General features: G+C 35.2%; 1 protein-coding gene across 1 annotated transcript in view; it reads right to left on the reverse strand.

Moving 5' to 3' along the window:
• Positions 1-340: 340 nt before the first annotated feature.
• Positions 341-12,423, reverse strand: part of LOC145996545 (proteasome adapter and scaffold protein ECM29) — a 102,217-nt gene continuing 90,134 nt past the window's right edge. The window contains exons 32-37 of the mRNA XM_083133049.1: positions 11,418-11,581; positions 8,189-8,393; positions 7,298-7,430; positions 4,871-5,074; positions 4,044-4,115; positions 341-868 (exon numbers count right to left, since the gene is read on the reverse strand). Of these exons, the coding sequence (XP_082989175.1) occupies positions 738-868; positions 4,044-4,115; positions 4,871-5,074; positions 7,298-7,430; positions 8,189-8,393; positions 11,418-11,581 (909 nt within the window). The 3' untranslated portion in view covers positions 341-737. The remainder of the gene's footprint in view (positions 869-4,043; positions 4,116-4,870; positions 5,075-7,297; positions 7,431-8,188; positions 8,394-11,417; positions 11,582-12,423) is intronic.

Here is a 12,423-nt window from a genome sequence, read left to right on the forward strand (position 1 = left end):
TTGCTTACCTTTCAATATGGGTCATTTGTGCAAGGATAATCACAAACTTTTATTTCGTAATTATTTACTTAATTATTATATTCCCCAACTATTTCAGAAGCCATCCTTACCAGAATAACTTACTGAACTTGAAAAATGTAAATAGCAATCTGCATACATGGATTACCGTGAGGCTGATCATAACTTTAAAGAGCTTTTCTGTCCGTCTCTCTCCACCTCCTCACGTGTGTATAAACCACCCTTATAAAGAATTAATCACTGTAGGTGGCGAGATCATGAGCTCAGCACTCAATGCACTTGGTCACCAAGGCGATATAAATAAAACAAGTGATTATTGGTAATAATTTTTACTTATTAAGTTAGTTCTCATTATTAATATACACATACTCATATACACAAACAACCAGTTTCACAGTAATGATAATACTTTTTTTTTTTAATTCATGGCATCCAATATTATGCATCGATGCTAACAGCAACAAACTTTGTATCACAGCCACATTCAATTTTGGCATAATGACACAGTAGTTTTCGGAACAAAATATCACTTTCATGTTGTACATTACAACGAGTAATGAATGTATAAAGAGCAATTTAGGGAGAAGGTCACACAGAGAGTGAAGGAAAATAACCCTTTGTCCTCTTGTACAAAGATATGTCTATTATGACATACGTTAACAAAGCAATATAATTATTTAGAATACACAAATCTTAGAAAAAAAAAATCGTGGAGTAGCTCACGATTTGAAGATATCTTTTATGTCTGCAACTCTTGTTTTAATCTCTGGCTGATTATCATGGCTCACTTCTTCGATGCTTTTCTTTAAGGAATTCTCAAGGCTTTGCAGATGTTCTAGCTGCTGTGTATCTGGAAGAATCAATGAAGATATTAAGAAATTATTAAAAAGCAAGACTGAGCTGATACCACTTTCAACTGATATCCATACTGATGTTTACACTCTTACCAATCCTTAAAAATTACAATTAAAAGATGTTCAAAATATTGACAACACTTGCTTGTAAATATTGAACAATTACGAGATATTCAAATCTGCTAATCACAAAAATACAGTTTTTCACACAATATTGGTGCAAAATAAATGAAATTTTAGAATGTTGCAAAATTACCAGGATAATTAGTCTGTGAACAGGCACATATCCAGAAATACATGTCGGGGGGGGACCAAGTGTCTCATTAATATTAAATTAAAATAATATATATTGAACTCTTAATGTATTTTTATTATTACATGAATGGGTAAAAAGATGGTAAAACGATAGATATAACAGCATGTACTTATTATCTAGCTTATGTGTATTTAAGATCGCCAAAATTTGTATAAAAGCAACTACCCTGGTAAGGAAATTAATGTCAAATAGATAAAGAACTGAATATTTATTGAATAACAAAAAGGAGTTACATCCAAATGACGAAAAGTAAAGTTCCTGATTAATATTTTATGCATATTACTGTAAGTAGTAGAATGCATAAATCTTTGGAACTATTCTTCAAAGTCGTATGATCCCCATTCCTTGCCTTCCAATAAGTTCAGCAGAAATAAATATCCATCCATTATATTAGTCAAAAAGTAAATGCAATGTTTTTCTTTTCTTCCGTAGGTTGGCTGTACAGCTTTCTGCGCTCGCAAGCCGATAGATAGTATCGTTGTCTTCGCCTGTGGTAGGTTACAGCGTCATCACTTCAGTTCGCTCTGCAGTGTTGCCAAGTAAACATGGCTGTGCCACTGTCTGTGTACACCACAGAAGAACAGCGTTCTGTAAACAGTTTTTTGTGGTCTGAAGGTGTACCAGGAGCTGAAATCCATAGAACACTTTCAGCACAATACGGTGACAATGTTTTACCGCTGCAAAGTGTTCACCAGTGGATTGAAAAGTTCAAAAGTGGTCTAACAAGTGTGGTGAGCTGGTTCTGAATAACCAACGAATGACTGTTGATGAAGTGGCAAACCATATGCACGTTAGTCATGGTTCTGCATATGAAATTATTCATAACAGGCTCAACTTTCATGGGTCTCTAAAGAACTCACTGACGAGAACAAGCAAAATCGTGTGAGAATCTGTCAGCAATTATTGGACAGACATGCTAACGAAAGTGAAGCCTTTCTGAAATGAATCACCACTGGAGATGAAACATGGATCCATCACTTTGAACCTGAGAGCAAACGCCAGAGCATGGAATGGAAACACCCTGTCTCTCCAGTGAAAAAAAAGTCAAGCGTCAACACTCTGCAGGAAAAGTGATGCTCACACTTTTTTGGGACTCAGAAGGGGTAATTATGGAACATTATGTGGAAAAGGGGACAACAATAAACAGTGAATGATACAAGGATATGCTTTCGAACAAGTTGAAGCCTGCAATTCGAAGGAAACGACGAGATCGATTGTCGGAAGGCATTCTTTCGTTACATGACAACGCGCGTCCCCCTTATTGCTGCCAACACCGCTCAAACTCTTCAGAATCTGGGCTTCGAGGTGTTAGAGCATCCTGCATACAGTCCCGATCTTGCCCTGTCAGATTACCATCTGTTCGGTCCACTTAAAGATGCTTTAAGAGGCCGTCGATTCGACACAGATCAACAGGTGAAGGAAGCGGTGCATACGTGGCTTGCTGCTCAACCAAAAACCTTTTTTTCTCTCAGGGTATCGGAAAGCTTGTGCAAAGTTGGACCAAGTGTATTGAAGTGCAGGGGGACTATGTTGGAAAATTATATCATTGTAAGTTTTCTATTGTTGCTGTGAAAAATAAAAAAAATGATTGCATTTACTTTTTGACTGACCTTGTATAATGCTAATACATATATAATTTATATAATGTTAATATATAACCTATATAATGTTATAATTATATTAAATAATGCAATATTGCTAAACATTTATATTCTGATTATTTAATATTTGTACTTGGTTAGTCTTTGGGGGGGGGGGGGGGGTCTGGACTCCCTAAATATGTCTATGTCTGTGAAAAATGTTGTGAACCCCATGGGAGACCAAAGCATCGGAAAAGTATCGACTGGTATTGGTGAATAAAATACAACCAAAAATATCCAATACCTATACATCAACATCGGTATTAGCTCAGTACTAATAAAAAGCAATTTCAACAGCAGCTTGAATTCGTTCACGAAATTTCCCTGCTCACTCATAACACTGTGCCAAGCTTCCAAATAACTGTTTCAAGAATTTATGTATCAAACTGTTCAGACATCTGCTATTTATCATGGCTTCCTGGGGAAGATTATGAAACATTAATTTGCTACAACTTGAGTAAGTTTCTGTTCATCAAACCTTCTGCTCTACAAACTTTACTTGTTCACACATGCAATATATTGTTACCTTTGTTAAGCAACCGGCATCAATATTACAAATGTGATTTCAAAGGTAAAGCTATTACCTGTTCTTATGAACTAGTCAGCACTATAAAAAATTATCTATTTGTAGTCATATATTTTTCATAAATAAAAAAGCAAAATTTTGTGTCCAAAAGAAGTAAATAAAATAAAATTTCACTGTTATAGCGGTGAAACAGTGGTATATAAAAATGACATTTTGATTTAAAAAATGTGAATAAAATCCAAAATTTGATTTAAAAACTGCACTAACTACACAAAATAAACATATCCCTTCTAATAGCACATTTATGTTGTTACCAGAGTATTAAGTTTATTCGTGTATAAAGGGGTTCATTTTTGCTTCTGTAATATGTACAGCAGAATTAATCAATTTTCCGTGAATTGCATAACTCACAGGATAATTCAAACTTCAGAAAGTGTCACGTCGGTAAATAAACTCGAAATTTTTTGTTTGAGTATATTTTGCATTTTGCAGTTCATTTCGCATCATTTCGTGACAAAACAGGGTAGGAAAATGCACCTCACACCTTTCAGAAACATGAGAAATTAACATTACAATGTTATTTCACATTTCGTGTTTTCGTCAAAAACTAAATATGCATGACTCTTATCTATTTGGAACCTCTATGGAAAAACAGTAGCTAATTCTGAACCTCTGAAATAATACTGTACCTTTTAATTTTTTGCCTAGAAGTAGAACAACACTTAAAGCTTCTTTCCTGAGACCAGTATGCTTGCTAATTCCTGTGCAGAGAAAAGAAAGTAACAGAAGAATGAGAATTACATTTTCATTTAATGTGGAACAATGATAATAATTAAATGATCATATTTAATAAAATACTGTTCTCCCTCTTTCAGTCACTCTCTGCAGAGACAACTTATAGAAACATTTCTGATAACCAGAATAACGTCACTTGAAAAATTAGGTAAAGCCAATTCTAAAAACAAAATTTATTATAAAATGGTAATGCACCAGTTTTGCACAAATATACACATTCTCTTTAGTAAATTACAAAATTACAACAAATATTACATATGCTCTCTTAAGAATTTTTTTTTGCAAAGAAATGAACACAAGTTGTACCATTTTACAAGTTCAATCTTTAAACTGACTTCACTATCTGTATTTCTGAACACAACATAGCTGTAGCTGGGATTCGAATCCAGGAACTTCAGACTCAAGACTGAGTCAAACACTCAATTAGTTCCACCTGGAAGGAATATACCACGAGAGGAATTACTTCACTGGAGCCTTTGATATGATTTGCAAATTGGAATGACCTCAACAGGTAAGAAAAATTCCTCTTTTTTTGACTGATATAGCATTTAAACTACAAAAAGAACATGGGCAAGTAGGAAACTTGACATTTACAATCCTAAAAGTTATCAAAACAGAAAAAATAGTGCAGAAGTAGATCGAATTTACTGGTACAAGAGATTGGACATTTGTTGTGGATGTAATATGTACATTAAAATTGAACAAGTCTCCTTTTACATACCTAGTGCATACGCAAGTGCCTTTGACATTTGGTTTAAGATCCTACTAAGCTCTTCCGTTTCAGTCTTTGAGAGATCCTTCTTATCCAGCAAGTAGAGCCTTTCCACATAATATCGAAGGGCTACCACTATTGACACTTGCACCTGGCGAGTGCTATTGGCCAGGCACGAGACACACTGCTGAAGTACCTGCTCTCTGTATTTTGCTGAAAGATTAGAACAATATCATGAGATTCAGAATGCACTTACAAGTTATATTTGAAAAAGGAAGAAAAAAGTCTGTAAGCTTGTAGGAAATTTGACAATTCCACACAGAAAACTCAAAGTCAGGGTTTCCTTGGTAGCAAATTTGATTCGAGTAATGGCATCCTATGCCAGAGACTTAGAAGTCCTGGTTGAGCTTGCATGTTTTGCTTACACAGGTGTCTACCAACATAAAAAAATCCAAAATTCTTGACCTTTTTCGTCTTCCGTAACCATTATTTACAGACCCCTACTTAAATAAATTAGCAATTAAGAAAATAAATATTTATTTGATGAAAATCCCCTACCAAAAGGCCAGTTAAGATGAAAACTGAAGCTGTATTTAACAAGAGAATTAGACTTGCATTATCTATTAATGCATCCTGGACTGTTTGTGGCAGACTAGCGAGGCTCCGGCATATGGTCTTAGAGCCAGTATAATCTTACGTGGGGCTCGTGCTGTTGTCCCTATATATTTGTGATTGTCCCTTCTTCCATCTTATCTTACCACCATTCATTCTAATCTTCGCGATTAGCCAAAGGGACAGAAAAGAGAAGTAAAATAAACTAAATCAATCAGTCATTGTGAGAGCAAATATTTTTTGACCACAAGTTTAATTTCTTGACTCTTTACGGACATCTTGACCTATTTGTTGATTACTTTTTCTTGACTGGTAGACACCCTGTTACATTTTTATGTAGCAGCTAATTTGGTTTATGAAAGTTATTACAGTGAAACCTTGATTATTTTTTTTGCCTTGGTCCCCCCAGAAACATAAAATCGAGGTTCCTCTGCATATAACAGCAAGCATATCTCTGCGCTCCTGCTGCCACCAAGTGTTACAACAGTTCCACTCTATTGCTGATGTGCTCACATTGTCTGTTCCTTTGCAGACGTAAAGGTAGCTACATGATTTTTCAAGCTGTGCTTTTTCGATGTTTTAAGTAATGGATAAAAGTCTGTGGGATGAAAAATGTAACTGAAACAGTTAAGAACAGGGCAGAGTTACATCACTTTGAACTGATACTAATATTGAACACTAAGATTATTGAAAATTGCAACAATTCATAGTAGTTCAGAACATTTTTAAATGTTAATACATAAATATTCCATTGGAACTATGTTAAAGTAATTTATCAGAGTTTTGCTTTAAAATATTCATAATGTGGCTGTCTTTCGCTATTGTCTAGATATTTGCAATAGTTTTGTGGCTATTAAACTATTGCAAATATCTGGACAATAGTGAAAATAAAGAAAATGAAGATTCAAGTGAATGCTCTAGAAGGATTATTTCTCTTGTAGTCTACGGTTATTACAAGCATAAAAACATACGTTTTTCGTTGTGACGTTTCAGAACACACGCTCCCTTCATCAGACATTTATTTTTAGTTTGATTAAAGATCCAGTTATAACAATGGTACCTCAACTAAACTCAACAAATTATTATTGGACTTACAGCTTTACAGGTGGTTGCTTATGCTCAGCATACTATAACAATGGTAAAAACAATATAACAAAAAATAATCTGTTATAAAATGGATGTTGTCAATGTTACATTTTGTAATATAGCAACTTAACTGTGAAACAAGCAGTCTGTTTTATTTTTACTTCGAATAAAAAAAAATCATCACATTTTTTATTTATTATTATTATTATTTTTAAATTATTAATCCCAAATATCATCAGGCAATTCAAAATCATCATTGCTTTCACAGAGTTCCTTGATGTTTTCCGTTAAATTGAATTTTAATTTAAATTTAATTAATTTGAAAAAAATAAATGCTGTAGAAGTAATTCTAACCAGATGTAATGTTTTTAATTTGAAATAACATATCAGTTTTTTAAAAGGATGGGAATTTTTGAAAATGGCTCGAATAGAGCAGGTCAAGGGTCTAGCCAAGCTTTTCTTTTAAAAAATAGGCTGTTTGGCTGCAGTAGCCTTTGAGAACAGTGGTGGCTGGATCATTAATATGATTGGTTTTCACAGACACCCAACATGCTAGCATACTTTTGTCTGCAGCTATACGAAGGCAACAGAGTTAAGCCTTCTACCCTTTAATGGATGTGCATTGTTATACCTACACTTCTGCATTTTTGTATTTAATTACGCAATGTTGTTTATTTGGATCAATAGAGCTTTTAGGATATACTAAGAGCCCTACAAGATAAACATCTACACACATACCTTGTGTGTCTTCCTTATTGGGCCAGGCTTTTCCTAAAGATTCATAGGCAACTTCTTTTAATTTAATTAGATCCTCACGATTTGCTGAACACTCGTCATCATCCATACGTTCTGATGATTTCTTATCAGAGCACTGAAAGAAATTATTACTTTAGATTTTGTACAATATGCCTTATGCCTTACAATATGTCATCATAATACTGCAACAGGAAAAATAAATGTAACAGTAAATGAGAATATAATTTTTGAAAATATTATATTAATGTGCAAATCATAAATATCGATCAATCACTGGCTACATATAAGATTTTCACACCGTTTTGTAATACATCATTAAAAATTAAAGATGGACCAATATGCAATTTTGGGCAATAGCGATACAAAGTGCTGATATAAAGTTCACCGATATCGATAACCAAGTCTTGAAGAAAGTGAATGGTCAATTGATCTCCTTAGCAAGTAACTGCAATGCTAAATATACTTACACATTTACTTTTTAAAAAAGTATAGAATGGAGATTACATCTTTATGTCCATAAAAATTTAACAGAATAGCAGAATAATGAACTAACTATAAGTTATTTATAGATATATCGGATCAGCAAAATTTTGCCGATAAATCAATGTGCTTACAATGGTTGATACCGTTAGAGCATCAATTAATCTGTCCCATCCCCATTAAAGCTTATGGCGAGATCACATGCAGAAAATGGGTTAATAGAATCGATGTCCCTCATATGAATCTGCAAATACAATTAAAAGTTGGATCTGAACTACTATAGGCCTCCACCAGGTATTAAACCTGGGAGACCTTGATTACAAAGCAATGACACTACTGGGGAAGTCCATAATAAAATTCATATCAAGGAAATTAACAACATATGACACCTACCTTACTAAGAACGTCGTGAACTATTTCATATACATCGGAAAACCTATCCACATCTAAGGCATACAGTATATCACCCAATGCTTGGAGAGCGTGTCTTTTGTACAGCAGCTGTTCTTTCTTGCATTCTTTTACAACTGCATCCACAATTGTAAGTGAAACACTATCACCTGGAGACGAAGAAGATGCATCTTCTCTAAAAGCAGTCCTATTGAGAAAATGAGAAAACAGTGAGAAAGTGATTGATTGAGTTGGTGTTTTAAGTCCACTTTATGCACAGTAAGGTTAATTGGGACTGGACCTACAGTTTATAGTGGGATCCGAACCACTATGTGCCTTCACTGGGTATCGAACCTGGGTCCCCTTGATTACAAGGTTACGATGCTAAGTAAGAAAGTGAATATGGGGTGAATAAAAGATCAAGACTTTGGTACATAAACTATACATTTCAGGATTAAAAGTGACATATAACATGATGTAAGACTTGAAGCTTTCCTGGCGACGAATGATGAACACATTCTCTTGGGCTATCGACCATGTGAGTTGTGGAAATGATTCCCAGCTTTGGAGAGCTAACATCACTCTCATCTTCAGCGTAGAAATGCAGTTCTGAGCGTCAACCCGGTGTATATAGGTTCGTGGAGGGGGGATTCCAGTGAAGATGGCGGACCAATCGAGTGGTGTGTCTGCTACCAGTGAAGATGGCGGACCAATTGAGTGGTGTGTCTGCTACGTGCGTGTTTCTGGTTAACTAACAATAACCAGGCTGGGTCCAGTTCGAGCCCAGTGTCGCGATTAAGATTATCTTTTTCTTCATAGATGGCTATTGCTCTCTATGCTATATTGCTATACGGTCCCAGTAGTTTGAAGTTTTGGCTATGATTTCTGTGTTGCTGAAATGTGGTCTATGTCCCTCGTTGATTGAATGTTCTGACTTTTCAGGGTGGAAATACTTGATGATGGAGCTTTGATGTTCTTTACAGTGCTGTTCTATTGTCACAGTGTATACCGGAAACAGACTCACACCGATCTATATCTCAATGACAACAGTTTTCACCACCCATTTCAATGAGCTACAGTTCTCTCTACTTTATTTCACCAGACCATTTCCATCAGAGACGTGGAGCATCTATCAGAAGAAAAAGGACATCTTTGCACAGCTTTCAAACAGAAAGGGAAACAGAAACATCGGGGAACCCAGACACATCAGGGAATCCGAACACACCAGGGGACAAGGACAAAGCTGACCAGAAGATAGCCATCCTTCCTTACACCGGAAATCTCTCCAGAGTTATCAGCCGAATTCTAAAGAAACATAACATAAAAACCATTCAAACACCACCTCTGAAGATCAGAAGCATACTACGCAACCTCAAGGATGAGTTAGGACTCAAAACACCGGGATTCTGCCGTATTACCTGCAAATGCAAGAAAGCATACATTGGGCAAATGGGTAGGACAAGAGAACAGCACTGTAAAGAACATCAAAGCTCCATCAAGTATTTCCACCCTGAAAAGTCGGGACTAGCAGAACATTCAATCAACGAGGGACGTAGACCAGATTTCAGCAACACAGAAATCATAGCCAAAACTTCAAACTACTGGGACCGTATTATCAAGGAAGCAATAGCCATTTATGAAGAAAAAGACAATCTTAATCGCGACACGGGACCCAGCCTGGTTAGCGTTAGTTAACCAGAAACACGCATGTAGCAGACACGCCACTCGATTGGTCCGCCATCTTCACCGAGATCCCCCCCCCCCCTCCATGAACGTATATACACCGGGTCGATGCTCAGAACTGCACTTCTACCCTGAAGATGAGAGTGATGTTAGCTCTCGAAAGGTTGGAATCATTTCCACAACTCACCTGGTCAATACCCCAGAGAATCTGTTCATATAAAATATTTCAGCATTAAAATGAAGAATGCAATCCTAAATTTGATTTCCAAATACTATACCTAGTTCACAAAAGAAACATTTCCTTTCTAACAGCTACAGGCATGCATACTTAGTTTCTGATGGAAACATGAAATGCAAAGTAAGACACCATAATGTTCATTTTTCTTGTTTTTGAAAGGTGTGAGGAGCATTTTCCTAGCATGGTTTGTCACAAAATGCAAACTAAACTCATGATAATGAATTTAGAGTTTATTTACAGACACCACACTTTCTGAAGTCTGAATTATTCTGCGAGTTATGCAAATCATGAAAAATTGATTAATTTGCTGGAATTATTTTGAGAAGAAAAAAATACTCTTTTTCATGGGAATAACTTAATTACTCTGATAATTACATAAATGCTCTATAAGAAGGGAAATGTTTATTTTGTGTAATAAGTGTACTTTTGAAATCAAATTTAGGGTTATATTCACAAACCCCGATATAACGTTCCTCAATTTTACATATTCCTACATATTAAGTTTTTCCAGCTTGGTCCCCTGAAAAATGTAAAATCGAGGTTCCATTCAACTGCTTCTGATCTTGAAATGTACCATTTTCTGTACCGAAATCTTGGTATTTCATTCACCATAAATATGTGGCTCTAATAATTACAGTGGCCAAATTTTTTGCACTAAATTAGAGCTGTTTACAGACATATCAGATTGGTAAATTTACATGCAATCTTCCCGATAAACTCATACACAGATATGCCTAAAGGGCCGATTCAATAGAATAGAGATTAATTTGTCCCTATTGGTCTTGAAAAAGCATTGTAAAATGTAAGAATGACTGATACTGATAAAGTACCGATAGCGATAACCGATATTCTACCGATCTGATATACGTAACATTCTAAATGGTCCTTGAAGAACCTGAATGCATCATTGACATCCTTAATAAATTTATGTTTCAAGGTGGATGCAATGCAAAAGAAGTTGCATATTTTAACACATTTACTTTTTTAAAAAGTAAGGCATGGAGATTATCCATAAAAATTATAACAAAATGGCAGAATTTTGTCTAAATTGTGAGATATCTGTTGATATATTGGATCGGTAAAATAATCTGTAATTTTACCGATGCATTGATATGCGTATATCGGCCAATAGCATACCGATTAATCTGTCCCATCGCTAGTAAAAAGGGTTGAAACATCACCAGGAAACAGTCAAGGGTTAAAGGCGAAATGGACCAAAATGAGGGAAAATGTAAAATCTGGGAATACCACACTGTGCCAAAAATTTTAAAAGAACTCTTTGCGTGTATGGAGAATAGTTACTTTACATACTTGCAGTTTATGCACAATTTGGCTAGGGCTTTCAATAAACTCTCTTTTCCACTCCACGTTCGACCAGAGAGACCAGCCAATAAAATGCCTGTAAGCAAAGTTCTGTGTGTAGCATCTAGCTGGCTCCCCATCTTGGTTGCTACGGTACCTATAGCATTGGCAGCCTGAAAACAAAAATAGATAGCAATCAAATTACACTTCTCAAAAGGAGATTCGTCTCTCTTTTGCTATTTTGTATAATGTGAACATTACAACTGTGCCAACCATTTAAATACAGTAAAACCTCATTAATCTGGACCTTGATAAGCTGGACTTCGCTTAATCCGGACAGGCAAGAAAATGAAAAAAAGCAGAATGCAAGGTTTTAAACGTGGCTAGAAGTCAACTCCCCCCCCCCAAAGAAAAGGCAGTCAACCACTGATGAAATTCTGTTTCCTGCAGACTTGGTACTGTACTGTATTTAGGGCTATGCCATTTAAATACACCATAATAAATGTGTCTTGTTGCTATAAATGGAGTTTTAATGCACTTTCTACTGTTCTTTTAGATTATTTCAGTTAATCCGGACTGTCGTTAAACTGGTCAACTTATACCCCCCATTAGTCCAGATTAACGAGGTTTTACTGTATATGCAAAAAAATTCATGAAGAATATAAATTCTGATTCAATAATATAATATTCTCATGAGAAAAAGGAACTGCATATTTATAAAGAGACTTCAATACTAAATTTGAGCCTTCTTTTGTACCATATTTTTATATTTACTACAAATAGTAACTAATCTTTGTCAAAAGTTAATTTTGAAAAATAGTCTGAGTTGCCCTTTATTGTAACAAAACAAATTTCTGGACTTTTCCAGTCTGTAATGCTTTAACATAGTAAATAAATGCCAAATTTTTAACTTTACATCTTTACTATTTAAATAAAGTTTATTCAACAATCCTGAAAATAAACAAACAAAAAGCTTGTCAGAGGAAAGGTAAAAATATATTTTTGGATCTGCTAT

This window comes from Lepisma saccharinum, chromosome 1, assembly GCF_977018435.1.
Source record: "Lepisma saccharinum chromosome 1, izLepSacc3.1, whole genome shotgun sequence".
Lineage (NCBI taxonomy): Eukaryota > Metazoa > Arthropoda > Insecta > Zygentoma > Lepismatidae > Lepisma > Lepisma saccharinum.